Source organism: Muntiacus reevesi, chromosome 8 (genome assembly GCF_963930625.1).
Source record: "Muntiacus reevesi chromosome 8, mMunRee1.1, whole genome shotgun sequence".
Classification (NCBI taxonomy): Eukaryota; Metazoa; Chordata; class Mammalia; order Artiodactyla; family Cervidae; genus Muntiacus; species Muntiacus reevesi.
Window position 1 is genome coordinate 25,920,092 of NC_089256.1, and position 18,937 is coordinate 25,939,028.

General features: G+C 45.8%; 1 protein-coding gene across 1 annotated transcript; it reads right to left on the reverse strand.

Annotated features, from left to right (window-relative positions):
• Positions 1 to 3,308: 3,308 nt before the first annotated feature.
• Positions 3,309 to 10,487, reverse strand: S100B (S100 calcium binding protein B). The gene is made up of 3 exons (XM_065942701.1): positions 10,404 to 10,487; positions 7,373 to 7,510; positions 3,309 to 4,590 (listed from the first exon to the last, which is right to left on the reverse strand). The coding sequence occupies exons 2-3, from the start codon at positions 7,508 to 7,510 to the stop codon at positions 4,450 to 4,452; spliced, it is 279 nt and encodes a 92-aa protein (XP_065798773.1). The 5' UTR covers positions 10,404 to 10,487; the 3' UTR covers positions 3,309 to 4,449.
• Positions 10,488 to 18,937: the final 8,450 nt, after the last annotated feature.

Here is an 18,937-nt window from a genome sequence, read left to right on the forward strand (position 1 = left end):
TGGCAAACCATTCCGTATTCTTGCATTGAGAATGCCATGAACAGTAATGAAAAGGTAAAAAGATATGACACTGAAAGATGAACTCCCCAGGTTGGTAGGTGCCCAATATGCTACTGGAGAAGTGTGGAGAAATAACTCCAAAAAAAAAAAAAAAAAAAAAAAAAAATGAAGAGATGGAGCCAAGGTAAAAACAACACCCAGTTGTGGGTGTGACTGGTGATGGAAATAAAGTTCAATGCTGTAAAGAGCAATATTGCGTAGGAACCTGGAATGTTAGGTCCATGAATCATGGTAAACTGTAAGTGGTCAAACAGGAGATGGCAAGAGTGAACATTAACATTTTAGGAATTGGCGAACTAAAATGGACAGGAAAGGGTGAATTTAATTCAGATGACCAGTACATCTACTACTGTGGGCAAGAGTCCCTTAGAAGAAATGCAATAGCCCTCATAGTCAACAAAAGAGTTCAAATTCAGTACTTGGGTACAATCTCAAAAATGACAGAATGATCTCAGTTTATCTCTAAGGCAAGCCATTCAATGTCACAGTAATCAAGGTCAATGCCCCAACCTCTAATGCCATAGAAGCTGAAGTTGAAGGGTTCTATGATGACATACAAGACCTTCTAGAACTAACACCAAAAAAAGGTGTCCTTTTCATCATAGGGCACTGGAATGCAAAACTAGGAAGTCAGTAACAAACCTACCTGGAGTAACAGTCAAGTTTGGGCTTTGAGTACAAAATGAAGCAGGGCAAAGGCTAACAGAGTTTTGCCAAGAGAACGCACTGAACATAGCAAACACCCTCTTCCAACAACACAAGAGACAACTCTACACATGGACATCATCAGATGGTCACTACCGAAATCAGGTTGATAATATTCTTTGCAGCCAAAGACGGAGAAACTCTATACAGTCAGCAAAAACATGACCCAGAGCTGACTGTGGCTCAGATCATGAACTCCTTATTGCAAAATTCAGACTTAAATTGAAGAAAGTAGGGAAAACCACTAGGCCATTCAGGTATGACCTAAATCAATTCCCTTATGATTATACAGTGGAAGTGACAAATAGATTGAAGGGATTAGATCTGATAGACAGAGTGCCTGAAGAACTTTGGAGGTTTGTAACATTGTACAGAAGGCAGTAATCAAAACCATCCCCAAGAAAAAGGCTACGCCTGTCTGAGCATCGATTGGAAAAAAACAACAAAAAAAAAATCCCCAAGAAAAAGAAATGTAAAAAGGCAAAATGTTTGAGGAGGACTTACAAATAGTTGAGGAAAGAAGAGAACCTAAAAGCAATGGGGAAAAGGAAGGATATACCCATCTGCATGCAGAGTTCCAAAGGATAGCAAGGAGAGATAAGAAAACCTTCCTAAGTGATCAGTGCAAAGAAATAGAGGGAAAAAATAGAATGGGAAATTCAAGAAAATTAGGATACTCAAGAAAATTATAGATACCAAGGGCACATTTCGTGCAAACATGAGCACAATAAAGGGCAGAAATGGTATGAACCTAACAGAAGCAGAAGATATTAAGAAGAGGTGGCAAGAATACACAGAAGAACTATACAAAAAAGATCTTCATGACCCAGATAATCATGATGGTGTGATCACTCACCTAGAGCCAGACCTCCAGGAATGTGAAGTCAAGTGGGCCTTAGGAAGCATCACTACAAACAAAGCTAGTGGAGGTGATGGAATTCCAGTTGAGCTATTTCAAATCCTAAAAGATGATGCTGTGAAAGTGCTGCACCAAATATACCAGCAAATTTGGAAAACTCAGCAGTGGCCACAGAAACTGGAAAAGGTCAATTTTCTTTCCAATCCCTGAGAAAGGCAATGGCAAAGAATGTTCAAACTACCGCACAACTGCACTCATCTCACCCACTAGCAAAGTAATGCTCAAAATTCTCCAAGCTAGGCTTCAACAGTATGTGAACTGAGACCTTCCAGATGTACAAGCTGGATTTAGAAAAGGCAGAGGAACCAGAGATCAAATTGCCAGCATCCGTTGCTTCATCAAAAAAGCAAGGGAATTCCAGAAAAACATCTCCTTCTGCTTTATTGCCTTTGACTGTGTGGACCACAACAAACTGTGGGAAATTCTGAAAGAGATGGGAATACCAGACCACCTGACCTGCCGCCTGAGAAATCTGTATACAAATCAAGAAGCAACAGTTAGAACTGGACATGGAACAACAGACTGGTTCCAAATAGGAAAAGGAGTATGTCAAGGCTGTATATTGTCACCCTGCTTATTTAACTTATATGCAGAGTACATCATGAGAAACACTGGGCTGGATGAAGCACTAGCTGAAATCAAGATTGCTGGGAGAGATATCAATAAACTCAGATATGCTGATGATACAACCCTTATGTCAGAAAGCAAATAGGAACTAAAGAGCCTCTTGATGAAAGAGGAGAGTGAAAAAGTTGGCTTAAAGCTCAACATTCAGAACTCAGGTCATGGCAACCAGTTGCATCATTTCATCGCAAATAGATGGGGAAACAATCAAAACAGTGAGAGACTTTATTTTCCTGGGCTCCAAAATCACTGCAGATGGTGACTGCAGCCATGAAATTAAAAGACACTTATTTCTTGGGAAAAAAGCTATGACCAACCTAGACAGCGTATTACAAAGCAGAGACATTCCTTTGCCAACAAAGGTCTGTGTAGTCAAAGCTATGGTTTTTCCTGTAGTCATGTATGGATGTAAAAGTTGGGCCATAAAGAAATCTGAGAGCCAAAGAATAGATGCTTTTGAACTGTGGTTTTGGAGAAGACTTTTGAGAGTCCCTTGGACTGAAAGAAGATCAAGCCAGTCAATTTCTAAAGGAAATCAGTCCTGAATATCTATTGGAAGGACTGATGCTGAAATTACAATACTTTGGCCACCTGATGTGAAGAACTGACTCATTAGGAAAGACCCTATGCTGGAAAAGGTAGAAAGAGCAGGGGACGACAGAGAATGAGATGGTTGAATGGCATCACTGACTTTGTGGACATGAGTTTGAGCAAGCTCTGAGAGTTTGGTGGTGGATGGGAAGCCTGGTGTACTGCAGTCCATGGGGTCGCAAAGAGTCAGACATGCCTGAGCAACTGAACTGAACTGAAAAGACAGCCTTCCCCTTTACGTCTCTCCAATGGACCCACCCCTCCAAACCCCTCTCTTTATGTCCCTCCTCATGTTCCTGCCCTGTCATGCCCTCTCTTCCCCACCTAAGCTTCAATCCTGGTCTGGGGGGTGCCGTATCTGCAGCCCTGATGAAGACAGGCTGCGTGGACTTTACTCCTTTTTCCAGTTTTGCAAGAATACAGCTTTTATTTCATGCTTAACCACCAAGTAGATTTGTTACAGTGCTTTTTATTTAATGCAGTTACAAGCAATCAATTAGTTTATGATTTCCAAATTTGTGTCCTTAAAAAAAGCATAACAGAAAAAGGATGGATAAGCATAATGCTTAATTTGAATTTTCCTGGGAGTGATTCTTAATATTTGTAACTTGATTTTTTTTTCAAAATGGTGGCAACAAAAGCATAAAGGTTGTAAAATTCCATGGCTTCACCAACAGCAGAAAGCAGACCCTGTCTGCACAGAGATCAAGAATGACCTTCACCGCACATCAGACACGTCCGTCATAACCTACATTCTACAGACAGAACAGGAGGCACAGGTGCTTGGGTATGGCTGTCTCCAGGGGCAGAGCTGTGACCAGCCCTGCCCCCTGCTCGCCTGCCCCAAATCCCAGAGATCCAGCAAAGTGTGGTCCTGTCGGGAGAGTCCCACTGAATGCATAAGTCTGATTCTCAGTTCTTATTACATTTATAATGTCAGCATTTGTCATCTTATGAGACAGATTTTCCATTTAGAACTGTTAGCTTAACTGCATATGCAAACATCACCGCTCACCTGCTGGGAAGGGCTCTAAATGTGACCATGCTCTTTGGTAGGTGGGACAGACTGTCAGGCCACCCAGCCACATCAGGTTTCATTTGCTCCAGTGATGAGAAGATTTAATGATGGGCAACATTTTCAAAGGACGGTGGACAAAGCTCTGTGTTTTTAAATGTGGCAGCATGTGGAACCCACAATGCTCCAGTCCTTTTTGGTAGTCAGTTTGTTTTTTCTAGGTTAGGGGTCTCCACAGCTTGGACAGCTAGCACAGCATATGCTTTGTGACTGAGAAATGACTTTCCTAAGTTATAGTTACCAAGAGTCCCTGGGACCAGAAAGCTAACACTATGCCTAGTAATGCAGAAGTAAGGCTGGGGGCAGTAAAGATGGTCCTTGGAAAGAGGTTTCAATTGTTCCCTCATGAAGCACATCAAGTTTCCTAATTAGCTACAACACAGAAAGCTCAGCTCCTACGGCCCTGCAAGCCCTGCCTGTGTTCCCCTGGTCAAACTTCGTCTCTGCTGCAAACAGCTCCGCTGCTTTCTCTTCCTTATTCCTGTGTGAAGAACTCGTGACAGGCGGCGGTAATCATGCCAATGAAAGCCATAAATTCCTGGAAGTCACATTCGCCATCCCCATCACTGTCCAGTGCCTCCATGACTTTGTCCACAGACTCCTGCTCTTTGATTTCCTGAGAGAGAGAAGACAGGTTGTCCAGTTTGCTTCTAAAGGAACGTTAGGGTCACAAAGACATGATCTTGGCTGGCTTTAATAATTCTGTATTAGAAACAACCTAACAGCTTCCCTGGTGGCTCAGTGGTAAAGAATCGGCGTGCGAAGGCCAGAGACGTGGGTTCGATCCCTGATCCAGAAGGACCCCACATCCCTCACAGCAACTAACGCCCTGCACCACAACTACTGGGCCTGTGCTCTAGAGCCCAAGCACCACAGTACCCATGTCCTAAGCCCATGTGCCCTAGAGCCTGTGCTCCACAATGGGAGAAGCCACGGCAATGAGAAACCCCGGCTTGCGGCAACTAGAGAGTAGCCCTGTGAATCAAAGAAGACTCAGCACAGCCACACACACACACACACACACACAATTAATTTAGAAACAACCTAAGACATGAAATGCAAAATTCCAGAAAGGTTTTCTCCAGTGACCAGGAGGCTGTTGGTTGGCAGAGGTCACTAGGGGTCTGAGCCTTCTCTCCCACTTTCCTTTAGGTGCAGTGGGGTTCTGGCTACTAAAAGACTGAATGGAACAGCCAGGATATGAAAAACTACAGGCTGTTTGTGCTAAAAAAAAAAAAAAAAAAAAAAAAAGGAAGAGTATAGTCTAGGTCAGCCTGAGTGGATTATATGCAAATGCCTTGAAAGCAAAAATGAACTTTTGGCCCCTATAAGTTTTTCATTGCTTCTGCGTGTGGAAGGCCCTATAGTGAAGGCTTTCAGTGGATTTTTGAAAGTAGTTTCTGGCTGAAATAACTCTCAGGAACATGCCCTAAATTTATTAACTTCTTGTGTTTTTTGGCACTTGAGTTGCTTTCGAGGTGTCTGGGGCTCTTCTTGACATTATGCCCAACATGGAGTCAAATGAGTGGTGAAACAGAGGGACAGACAGTGCAGGAAAGATGTGCACACATGCTGAAGAGAAGCATAACACTACCGACTCTTCAGAACACCCAGTCCTCAGGGCAGGAGCGCTTGGCCTGAAGAAGTCGAGTATAACACACAATGGCTGCCTTAGACATAAAACATGTAAAAGACTGAGGTTTCCATGAGGGGTTGGGTGCCACCTATAAATATCTGCTAAAAGATTAATTTCAATTACAGGAAAGATTTGCCTCCAAATAGAAACTACTTCATAAAAACTGGGCCAATGATATTCATGATACTTTGATATACCTACCATGATTTACTTTTATTTTATAAACTGTGTTTCCCACATGCTAAGCTTTTTCTATGTTTTAAATAAATAATTAATGACAGTAGCTACATTTGTTGAGCTGCACTTGATAAGCATTGTCTCATTTCAACAATTCTTTTCACAGAAGGATCTAGGACCTTCTGATTCTTAGGTGAGGTGGTGGGAAACAAGGTAAGTAGAAGTGTGAGCAGGCAGTTACCACTCTGAGAACTTGGGTGCCTGAGAACACCAGCTTCAAAATCAGACTAGGGAATCCTCTCTGAAGTCTGCAGGCCACTTCCTCTGATGGTGGTGCCATTTGCAGCCGTGGAGTGTTTGGGTGGGGAGAGCCCTGCAGACTCGGGGCACGGAGCCTGGGGCTCGTCCTGCACCAAGGTCCAGCCTGCCCAGGAGGACCGCTCCCACCACCATGTGGGCTGGGCTCACATGTCTTCCCAGGAATTAGCTCCTGGTCAGACATGAGTGCACTGGTACATTGTATGGCCATTTCCTCTGGGTGCAAGATCACTTCAGTAACCTTGCTTCTGGGCACCAAGGGAATATTAGGTACCAGGTGGGGTGCAGTTCCTTGCCTTGAATACACAATACGGATACAGCAGAGATGACGTGTGACTGAGCCAACGGCAGTGAAGGTTGTGAGTGGGGAAGTGAGTCCTCAGCGGAGCATCTGGACACACATCCACCAGAAGGGGAGCTGCCAGGGCAGGGGGGGCTCATCAGATGTCCTCACGCAGCTTCCCAAGTTCCCTCCAGGGCACCTCACCCCACGGGGCCCCCTGCAAGGCACCAGGGCCTCTCATGAGCAGCTTGTGGCCTCTTGGTGATGAGCCAGGTCCTGGGGCCTGCATCTCTCCCAGCATCGACTGTGGTGAGCGTAACACCTGGCATCTTCTCACTGTGGTGGATCTAACCACGTAGAGAAAGCCCAAACAGTCCTCTTCCCAAGAACAAAAGCTTATTTTTAGCAGTCTTCTTGTATGTTCGATGTGTGATAAGTCATGGTATATTTTCCATCCCTTTTTGTCATTGTTATTGTTGTACGTTCTCAGTCGCTACAGTCGTGTCTGACTCTTTGCGACCCCGTGGGCTATAGCCCGCCAGGGTCCTCTGTTCATGGGATTCTCCAGGCAAGAATACTGGAGTGGGTTGCCATGCCCTCCTCCAAAGGATCTTCCTGACCCTGGGACTGAACCTGCATCTACTGCAGCACCTGCACTGCAGGCAGATTCTTTACCACTGAGCCAAAGGGGAAGCCACCCTATTGCTGTACATCCTTAGGTTTTCCCAAGAACCTGTACTTTTGCATTTGAGACAGCAGTTTTTCCTGGATGCTCTTACTGTACACAAAATGAAAAGTGTGGGGCCTACCTAAGCCAGCCTCTGTAGTGAGGGCTCACTTGTGAAACACATTTTCAGAAACAACAGAGGAGTCCTGACACCAACCTGGAGCCATGTTCAGGGCAGCTCAGAAGAGGAAAGGGACAGATGGTCTTACAAGAGGACAGGAGAGCAGGTTACTTTAGTTTTAAAAAGCAAGACTCACCTCTAAAAAATGGGTAAGTTCATTGTTGATGAGCTCCTTGAGTTCTGATTTCTTCAGCTTGCGCTTGTCCCCTTCCTTCGCGGAATATTGATGGAAGACTTCGATGAGGGCCATCATGGCCTTCTCTAACTCAGACATCTGGGGCGCACAAAGAAAGATGCTTTGTAGAACAGAGCAGTTGTTACCTACACAGACCTTACCACTGGGGGCAACTGGCTTTGGCTCACCTCCCCTTTTGGGCTTAGAGGGTGTGACTTTTCATCACCCCTTGAACCCGCTCCCCACCACCCCTCACTTCTCTGTCTTCTCTTCCCAAACCCTCTGGCTTCTGGTTGCATTTGGGGGAAACTTCAACCAAAATACAGAGGAAGAGAAGTGAGGCGGCTGGGGATTGAGTCCTCCCCCATCCCTGGGAGACTCCCCACCCTGTCCTGGAACGACTGCAAGATGAGGTGACAGTGCAGGGGAGCAAGTTTTTGAATTAATTACAATGAATAGGAGCCAAATAAGGATACAGAAGTCAATAGTATTCCTATGTTCTGTCAATAAGCAATTAGAAAATGTAGCAGAAAAGTCCTGTTTCACAGCAGCACACACATATTTCTAAGCATAAGTTTAGCAAGAAAAGTGTAGGTCCTTCCAAAAGCTACTGAGGTCATAAAATGTAGGAACTTACTTTCTTTCAAATGGATATATAAATTTAACTCATTTTTAACAAAAATCTTTCTGATTTTTTTTGGGGGGGCGGTGAGGAACATGACCAAAAAACAGCTAGAAAATTCAACTGAAAAAAATAAATATGGTAGAATTGCCACAATTTTTTTTGAAAAAGAAGATCAAGGAAAGGTACCTTGAATTTGAAGGTATTATACAATCATCTGATGAAGTTATTGTAGGGGAGCAAGACTTGCCACCCCAAAATGTCTCTTTGGGACGCAGAATATTTTCATCTGAAAACAATCAAGGCCCCCAGGACTCAGGAAGAAATTCTGACCCTCCCCTTAGCTGCCTGAATCAGAATTTAGATGGAGGGCCTATTACAGGAATGGAGCAACCACCAGAGAGAGAGGTCAGCAAGGAATGTGGGCCAGGGTGAGGGAGGGCGGGGCGGGGGGTGGGGGTGGGCAGGAAACCCTGGGAGACCTGAGTCCACTCTGTGTCCCATCACCTCTGCTGGCGCAGCAAACAACTGGTTCACCATCTCTGTATGAACTTCTTTCCTTCCCCTTGAAGCCCCAAACCACTGATTCCAACATCCTCCCTTGTCTTGAACTGACGATGGTATTGAAGGTGGGCATTTTGGTGAGTGAGAATTTTCCTGGGTCTCTCCCATGTATATATGTTTTTAAACTTTGATTTGAATTTCTCCTGTTTACCTGTCTCACGTTTATTTAATTCTTAGACCAGCGAGAAGAATTTAGAAGGGTAGAGGAAAATGTCTTCCTTCCCAATACCAGCTCTGATGCCAGAACAAATGTGGGCAGAGGCTGGACCACCTCCAGGCACTTTGTATTCTTGGCGGCGCTGCCTCCAACAGAACAGTGCCTTTTCTCTGCATTTATCAAGGTAGGAAGCTTTGTCTCCCCCCACAACATGTACCTTATACCACACAGTCTGCAAGTCAAGGAAACAGCTGTTCAACCCTGGGAAACAGGCAGTTTACAAAGGACAGCTTGTCAACTGTTTCACAAAATGGAAGGACACTCAGCCAGAGAAATTTGCCAGCTTTTGGCCTTGAGTTCTAATCATTAAAGAATCTTTGCAGTGTCATAGTTAAAAATAAAGAATTATGTCTAATTTGTGAAAAGCCATTCCTGTATTGAAATCATTTATATTTAAAAAAATCAATTGGAATATAAGATTTAAATTCTTATTTATTTCTGACTTTCAAAGGAAAAGGATTGAGGATTTTTGCCTTGGCCTGATCTTTGCCTTTGGCCCTATTAACAATCAGTATGCTTTGTTTTGCTCTAAAATACCACATGTAGACGTAACAATTCAGATGGATTAAAATAAATCGTTAACATTTCATACTTTCTTAGACTTTGTATTCGAGTTCTCAATTATTAATTTTTTTTAAAAAGTAAACAAAAACTCAAGAAACTTTTGCATTGTCCTTATGCTTCTCAAGCTTCATGATGACTGGGAAAGATAAGGCTAAAATATTTGTTGTGTGAAGTATGACTAGTGGCATTTTTTTAAAGGAAAGGCATAAAATATATATCCCATATGTGAAAATGCCATAAAATGTGATCTTCTTCATTAAACACACTACAAATTAATTTTTACAAGTTTTTCCTGTTAAAGTCATCCCAATTGATGGTTAAAAGTTGTTTAAGAGAACTGGAAATCAAATATCCAGTTCCCCTTTCGCTTCATTCCGTGAATATTCTACATTAATCTTTTATTTCGAAAACAGGAGAACTGCTGGGGGTTAGCTCCTCAGAAGGTCACATCACAGGAGATGTGGGAATCCCTCTAGGCAAGAGCTCTACCTCCCCAAGAAACCTGAGGAAGGTTAAACCTACCACAGACTTCAGTTTCTTTGGCTCAGTTGTAATTTAATTGCAAAGACCTCCTCACTCGCGCTGACCTGGGGGAGGGCGTCCGAAGACGCCGGCTCCGAGCTCAGGGCGCCTGTTCCCCGCTCCGCGGAGGACGCAAACCCTCTTCAAAGAATTAAGAAAGAGGCCGACTTGCAGCAACACTGAGCCGCAGACCCGACGTTTCCCCGACTGTAGAGATGAATCACCGAGAGAAAGTGATTCATCTGTAGGATGAATCTCGCTGCCTGGAGTTGAAGCAGCTGTGTCCGCAAGGCAGTAGGAGAGTTATACTTCTGAAATGCTACCAGAATCCTATGGACAGAGGAGATTGGCAGGCTACAGTCCACTGGGTTGCAATAGTCGGACACGGCTTAGCGACTAAACCACCACTCTAAAGGGGTTTTTAAACTTCCACCCAGTTCCCAAGCCCACCCTCCGGGTCTTGCCCCCCAAACACCAGAGTAGGTTCCCCTGAGTGTCCTCACGTCAGTGGTCCTTGACTGTCGCTCCAGTCACCTCTGGCTTCGGCGTCCTGAATGCCGGGACTAGGGCAGAAAGAGCCTCTTATCCTCTCGCGGGGGGCGTGACCGGCAACCCCCCCGAGAGCCTGGCAGCCAATGGGAACCGAGGGCGGGGCGCTGGCGGGGGTGGGGGCGGGGCCTGCGTCTCCCTCTCCTGGCTCCGCAGCCCGCGGGGGCTGGACACACAGGGCCGCATTGACGGCGCCACCGGGGACTAGCTCAGGGAGCCAGGCCCGCACTCGGGCCAAGCAAGGAAAGGGCCTGTAGGGCAGAAAGTGGGGAGTCAGCTTTTTGTTCTGGTTTTAAATTTATACGTGAATATTGATGTTCCTCTAAAGGCAAGGATGGTGGTGGGTAGAGGAGTGGGACTAGTGATTGATTCCGACAAAGCAAATGTGCATACAATAGCAGGATGAATGCGGGAATTCAGGGCCCGAATGCACCTGCTCTGGCCCCACCCACTAGTGGGACACCCGTGGACATCAGTACCTCGAGTTTAGCCACTGAACCCAGCGTCTGCAGGCCCTGAAACGTGGGACGAATGGTTTAATATTACCGAGGGCATATGCTAGGCGCCCCCGAAGGATTCCTCGCCCCTCCGGGGTGAGCGGCAATAGGCTGTCAGAGCTGGACAGTGCCCCAGGCACGTCCTGTCCACGTGCTCTGATTTAGGGCCCGTGCTGACGGGGTTGGGGGTGGATGGGGGTGGGGCCCTCACCGAGGCCTCACAAGTGGCCAAGGAGGGCTGAGTACGGATTCCACACTGTGGTCCTCTTAACAGCCTCTCTTTAGACACATTATACACAGACTCTCTTTCCTTTTCTCCTTTGCCTTTCATTTCTCTTCTTTCCTCAACTATTTGTAAGTCCTCCTCAAACATTTTGCCTTTTTGCATTTCTTTTTCTTGGGGATGGTTTTGATCACCGCCTCCTGTACAATGTTACGAACCTCCAGAGTTCTTTAGGTCTATCAGATCTAATCCCTTCAATCTATTTGTCACTTCCACTGTATAATCTAAGGAATTTGATTTAGGTCATACCTGAATGGTCTAGTGGTTTTCCCTACTTTCTTCAGTTTAAGTCTGAATTTTGCAACAAGGAGTTCATGATCTGAGCCACAGTCAGCTCTGGGTCTTGTTTTTGCTGACTGTATAGAGCTTCTCCATCTTTGGCTGCAAAGAATATAATCAACCTGATTTCAGTGTTGACCATCTGGTGTTGTCCATGTGTAGTGTTGTCTCTTGTGTTGGAAGAGGGCGTTTGCTATGTTCAGTGCGTTCTCTTGGCAAAACTCTGTTAGTCTTTATGCTGCTTCATTTTGTACTCAAAGCCCAAACTTGACTGTTACTCCAGGTATCTCTTGACTTCCTACTTTTGCATTCCAGTCCCCTGTGATGAAAAGGACACCTTTTTTTGGTATTAGTTCTAGAAGGTCTTGTATGTCATCATAGAACTATTCAGCTTCTTCAGATTTAGTCACTGGGGCATAGACTTGGATTACTGTGACACTGAATGGCTTGCTTTGGAAACTAACTGAGATCACTCTGTCATTTTTGAGATTGCATCCAAGCACTGCATTTGAACTTTGTTGACTGTGAGGGCTATTGCATTTCTTCTAAGGGATTCTTGCCCACGGTAGTAGACATAAAGGTCATCTGAATTAAATTCACCCTTTCCTGTCCATTTTAGTCCACTGATTCCTAAAATATTAATGTTCACTCTTGCCATCTCCTGTTTGACCACTCATCATTTACCTTGATTCATGGACCTAACATTCCAGGTTCCTATGCAACATTGCTCTTTACAGCATAGGACTTTATTTCCATCACCAGTCACACCCACAACTGGGCATTGTTTTTGCTTTGGCTCCATCTCTTCATTTTTTTTTCTTTTTTTTGGAGTTATTTCTCCACACTTCTCCAGTAGCATATTGGGCACCTATGGACCTGGGGAGTTCATCTTTCAGTGTCATATCTTTTTGGCTTTTCATACTGTTCATGGGGTTCTCAAGGCAAGAATACTGAAGTGGTTTGTCATTCCTTCATCCAGTGGACCACGTTTTGAAGGGTTGGGGATCAAGTTAATCACCAATGGCCCATGATTTAATCCATTGATGCTGCCTCCATATAATAGAACCTCCATAAACATCCCCAAGGGAAGGGGTTTGGAGAGCTTCTGGGTTGAAGAGCATGTAGAGGTGGGGAGGGTGACTACCAGAGAGAAGGAAGCTCCTTGCGCCCCCTGCACCTGTCCTCTGCACCTCCTCCATCTGGCTCTTTCCCAGTTGCATTCTTTTACAATAAGCTGGTAACCTAGTAAGTGAATTCTTCCATGAGTTCTGTGAGCTGCTCAAGCAAATCACTGAACCAGAGGAGGGTGCGTGGGATCCCTAATTTATAGGTGTCCACAACTGGGGTCTTACAGTGACTGCTGAAGGGGGGCAAACTTGTGAGTGGATGGTGTCAGAAGGGAGTCAGATCACAGGACACCCAGCTGGCATAAACCATACATTTGGTGTCAGAGTGCTTTCTGCTGGTAGAAAACAGCTCACAGCACATCACTAGGGGGTCTATACACTCATAACTTAACTCTTGATTTCTGGCATCACTGCTTTCTTCCGCTCCATTTTGTCTCTTCTGCCAAGTTTATTCTTTCCTTATAGCATCTTTAAAATTTTTAAAATTTTGAGATCACTTTATTTTCCAGGTAGCCATTTAATTTTTATTTTATACTGGAGCACAGTTGTATAACAATATTGTGCTGAAATCACTTTAGACTAACAAGAGTAAAAAAATAATAATAAATCCTTTTATTTTTCTTGTTAACCATCTGGTTCTAATCAAGAGACAGAAACCACACAGTAATTCAAACAGGACAAGTTTAACACAAAGAATTATGAACCTACAATAGGATCGTAACTGCGTAGCGGAATCTAAAGAGTTGCAGAGCGAGGGGGCTGGTGTGAACTCAGGGTCTGGCCTGCACATGTCAGAGAAGCAGGTGAAACAGCCTCCACGCCAGGCCAGGCTGCTAGGCTAGCCAGGGCAGCCCTTGCCGGCCACATCCTGGAGCTGAGCGCCAGCAGATGTTGTGAAGGATGGAGAAGCAGGATGGAACAGACAAACGTGCTCCCTTAGGAGCAGGAGAGAAGGCCACCCTCCAAACTGCAAGCGCAGGCTCACCACGGGGTGACCTGATTAGTGGCCACTGAAGGCAGCAGCACTAAGGGGCCAGAATCCACATCAGGCACAGACGCCCTGCCTGGCACTCTGCATTCATCAGCAGCATTCTACACACATCCGGACTCCCCTGCAGCAGCTAAAGAAGCCGAGAAGACACAGCTCCCTTTGTTACAGTGAACTAGTTCTTTCCCCAGCGAGAAGACGCACAGCCCTACAGTTTCTGTATCTGTCGCTGGCTCACTTTTGGTTCCACAGAAAATTCAGTTACCTAAAGATTAAATTGAAATGCTAACTTCCAACAACTTGTTTATGAGACAAGGAAGTAGAGAAAAGAAAATGATCAGGAGATAGACACAACATGTAACAAGCAAAAACATGCCTAGCTACTCTAGCCTTCATCTGTGTAATCAGCCCTGAGGTCCTGATAGACACCCCTGACCATCCATTCCAAATCTCCCCTGCCCTCAGCAAGAACCTGCTCCAGATTCCTTATTGCATAGAGTGAGCCAAACCTTCATCCCTGAGGGGTTGGAGTCCTCAGTACTCTTGCTTTATTTAATTACAATAATCCAGCTTTGGTTGCTCTGTGTTTTCATTAACCATTACTACTGGTTGTGGAGGTATTAAGAGGAGCCCCCAGAATGCCCAGGTTCCAAAGTCCTTTGCTGCCCTCACATAGCAGTAACACAAACCCCCTCCCTCTTCCCGGTAGTTGGGATCAATCATTCAAGTCCATAGATGAACCATTTTTTCTTTTTGCTTGTTGGTTCAAAGGTGTGAGGAGCCCCAAGTGGCCAGTGGCAATCCTGGCTTCCAGTTCAGTGGGACCATTGCTCTGCACCGTGGTGGAAACCTCCCCCCTGGACAGTAAGATTTCCAAGTGATCTCAAAGCTGCCAAGACAAGAAAGAAAAATCTGCCAGGAGGGTATGAAGTGTACCAGTGAGAGGACCACTCATCCTTCTAATTCTCAGTTCCCAGACTCGTGCATTCTGGCTCTGGGGGACACAGCATCACAGAACAGTTCTTAACTCAAAGTATAGATCATATCCTGCCTCACGGAACCCATCCTTTCAGGATGCTGCCTTCTACCTGGGATCAGAATCAACTCTTCAGGAAGCGATTCCAACTTTCGGCCAGGCCAGCCACTCCTGAGTCACGGCATGTGTGATAAAACTGCTCTTCATTTGCTGGGACTCGTGTCCCTGGCTGAGACGCAGAGCCATTGTAGTGAATAACCTCCGTGAGGTCATGGATGTTGGATCTCCTGCTGCAGCAGTGCAGGCAGGGAAGTGAAATCCATATCCAGAGTGTATGTTCATTCCAGTGAGGACAGATTTCCACCCTTTCTATGATGGCAGAGGTCCAGTATAATCCACCTGCCACTGGGGGCCTGGCTGATCACCTCAGACTCAGTGTTAGTCTTGGCTGCCAGTAGACAAGGCACTCTACGGCAGCAGAGATGAGGGGAGCAAGTGTTGCTGAGCCCTGCCAACCCCACCTCTGCCACATGGCCACTGTATTTGTGGATACATCAAGTGAGCACTGGAGCAGCTGCAGTGGCTGGCTGATGCCCACGAGGCAATCCGTTTCCACCTGCTTATTATGAGCCTCTTCTGCAGGGCATGCCCAGAGTTGGGGGGGGGGGTTTCCCCAGAACATGAGTATGTTCAAAGACTGCTCTTTCAGAGAGGTCCATCCAAACACCTCTTCCAGGGCCTTCTTGTGACCGGTTTTCAATCCTGTTCCTTCCAAGTTGCTGAACAACCAAATCATTAGCAGCCACCCATGGATTAATACACGTCTCTAGCCACGTCTCTCTACAGACACAGTGGACAACCAACCAAACTGTCCCAGTTCTGTCCTGAGAGGACTTTCCTTCACCGTGTCTTTTGGGGTGACCCTTGAGTGGAGCTGCAGTGCTGCCTAACCTTAACCCTAACCTAACCCAAACTGCTGCTGCTGGTCCTCGGAAACTGGCTGGAATGAAAAGGCATTATTAGAGAATTCACAGCTGCACACTAAGTGCCGGGGTCATGTCGACTTTCTCTGTTGCAGACGCCTCACCAGTCACAGCAGCTGCAGTTGAAGCCACAGGTGGCTGTGTTTGTGAGAGTCCACAGTCAGCCTCCCAGACCAAAGTGGCAAGTTAAATGGGCTTGTGATCAGTATCTGCCCCATCCCTGCCACCTCCCCACCACTGCTTATGCCAGCCCTTTGATGGCGGCATTAGTCTCTCAGGTGATGTACAGCTTCAGGTTCACTGCCGATATAAGAAGGGGAAGCTGTCCCAGAAGTATGGCCCACAGAGAGCGTGGGCCCTAGCCTTGGGCTTGAGTCGAATGGCCTGGTCCACAGCCTGGCCTCACACCCCGTGAGGTGGGGCCTGGGCCATGGGCTTTGGCCCTACTTCTCAGCTGCCCCACAGGCAGAGCAGGCCTACTGGGGAAGTACAGAACTTGCTCGCCTCTGAGCAAGGAGCAGCTGCGGGCTTCAAGCAGATGCAAGGCACCAGCCCTGAGGGCCTTGGCCTCTTCCCCAGAGTCAAAACCAGGACTCTGACTTTGTCCTTCACTGTGCACAAGAAAAGCTTCAGGCTGCTCCTGCAGAGGTAAAAGGCTAGTTTGGGATTCTCTCATCTAACTTCTGAATGCCTGAGAGCTGGGCCTGCCCTCTTGGCACAAACATCAGCTTCCTGGGGCAGCCCACTGCAGGCTGTGGCCCTACCCCACTCCGGGGCTCACAGGGTGGAGAGGAGCTGCCCATCAGAAAGAGATGGGCTTTCAGGTACTCTGAGGCCCCAGGGTGGCCTCCTCAGATGTGGGCTCTGAGCTGATACCGAGTCTTGGGGCCACAAACTGGCACTGGGGCCAGCAGTCAAAGGAGAACTCTGGCAGTAAGAGGGAGTCTCAACCCATTCAGGGTGGCCGGATGGTGCACAGAGCTCCCTGGAGCTGTTTCTTAGCTCCTGAATGTACTGCTGAGACAGACACACTTGGCCCCCCGCTGAATCCCCTCTCGGGCTACCTTACCTGTGGCCTGAGAGCCACTGTGATAGGGAGCTCAGGAAAGTCTCCAGAACAAGACAAGTGTGTCTACAAACATCTGTTTGTGGAGCCCTCCATCGCCACGGTGAGCCAGAGTCAGTACAGGGCCTGATTCTGGTTCACACCTGTACTTGGATGGTGTTGTTCAGTTGCACAGTCGTGTCCATCTCTTGGCAACTCCATGGACTGCAGCATGCCAGGCTTCCCTGTCTGTCACCATCTCCCAGAGTTTGCAGAGACTCATGTCCGTCAAGTCAGTGATGCCACCCAACAATCTCATCCTCTGTCATCCCCTTCCCACCTGCCTTCAATCTTTCTCAGCATCTGGGTCTTTTCCACTGGGTTGACTCTCTGCAGCAGGTGGTCAAAGTACTGGAGATTCAGCTTCAGCATCAGTCCTTCCAATGACTATTTAGGGTTGATTTCCTTTCGGATTGGTTGGTTTGATCTCCTTGCTGTCCAAGGGGCTCTCAAGAGATTTCAACACCACAGTTCAAAAGCATCAATTCTTCAGCACTCAACCTCCTTTATGGTCCAACTGTCACATCAATACATACATGACTACTGGAAAAACAATAGCTTTGACTAGGCAGACCTTTGTTGGCAAAGCAATGTCTCTGCTTTTTAATATGCTGTCTAGGTTGTAGCCTTTCTTCCAAGGAACAAGCGTCTTTTAAATTCATGGCTGCACTCACCACCTGTAGTGATTTTGGAGCCCAAGAAAATAAAGTCTCTCACTGTGTCCATTGTTTCCCTGTCTATTTGTCATGAAGAGATGGGACCAGATGCCACAAACTTCGTTTTTGAATGTTGAGATTTAAGCCAGGTTTTCACTCTCCTCTTTCACTTTCATCAAGAGACTCTTCAGTTCCTCTTTGCTTTCTGTCATAAGGGTGGTATCATCTGCATATCTGAGGTTATTGATATTTCTCCCGGCAATCTTGATTCCTGCTTGTGCTTCATCCAGCCCAGCATTTCACATGATGTACTCTGCATATAAGTTAAATAAGCAGGGTGACAATATACTGCCTTGACAAACTCCTTTCCCAATTTGGAAGCAGTCCAGTTCCATGTCCAGTTCTGATTGTTGCTTCTTGACCTGCATACGGATGTCTCAGGTGGCTAGCAAGATGGTCTGATATTTCCATCTCTTGAAGAATTTTACACAGTTTGTTATGGTCCACACAGTCAAAGGCTTTGGCATAGTCAATAAAGCAGAAGGAGATGTCTTTCTGGAACTCTCTTGATTTTTCAATGATCCAACGGATGTTGGCAATTTGATCTCTGGTTCTTCTGCCTTTTCTAAATCCAGCTTGAACATCAGCTGAAGGCTTGCTTGGAGATCTTTGAGCATTACTTGGCTAGCATGTGAGATGAGTGCAATTGTGGGACAGTTTGAAAATTTGGGCATTGCCTTTCTTAGGAATTGGAATGAAAACTGACCTTTTCCAGTCCTGTGGCCACTGCTGAGTTTTTCAAATTTGCTCACATATTGAGTGCAGCACTTTCACAGCATCATCTTTCAGGATTTGAAATAGCTCAACTGGAATTCCATCACCTCCACTAGCTTTCTTCATAGTGATGCTTCCAAAAGCCCACTTGACTTTGCATTCCAGGATGTCTGGCTCTAGGTGAGTGATCACACTATCGTGGTTTTCTGGGTCAGTAAGATCTTTCTTGCATAGTTCTTCCATATATCCTTGCCACCTCTTCTTAATATCTTGTGTTTCTGTTAAGTCAATAACATTTGTGTCTTTTATTGTGCCCATCTTTGCATGAAATATTTCCTTGGATCTATAATTTTCTTCAAGAGATTTTTAGTCTTTCCCACTCTATTGTTTTCTTCTATTTCTTTGCATTGATCACTGAGGAGGGCTTTATTATTTCTCCTTGCTATTCTACATTCAGATGGGTGTATCTTTCCTTTTCTCCTTTGCCTGGAGAAAGGAATTGCAAACCACTTCAGTATTCTTGCCTTGAGAACCCCATGAACAGTATGAAAAGCCAAAAAGATATGACACTGAAAGATGAACTCCCCAGGTCCATAGGTGCCCAATATGCTACTGGAGAAGTGTGGAGAAATAACTCCAAAAAAAAGAAAAAAAAATGAAGAGATGGAGCCAAAGCAAAAACAATGCCCAGTTGTGGGTGTGACTGGTGATGGAAATAAAGTCCTATGCTGTAAAGAGCAATGTTGCATAGGAACCTGGAATGTTAGGTCCATGAATCAAGGTAAATGATGAGTGGTCAAACAGGAGATGGCAAGAGTGA

Excerpts from the sequence above, each read along its gene's own strand:
- S100B (XM_065942701.1), bottom strand. The coding sequence starts at position 7,510 with ATGTCTGAGTTAGAGAAGGCCATGATGGCCCTCATCGAAGTCTTCCAT. Across the intron at positions 4,591-7,372 it reads AACTTACCCATTTTTTAGAG|GAAATCAAAGAGCAGGAGTC; the intron begins GTGAGTCTTGCT and ends TCTCTCTCTCAG.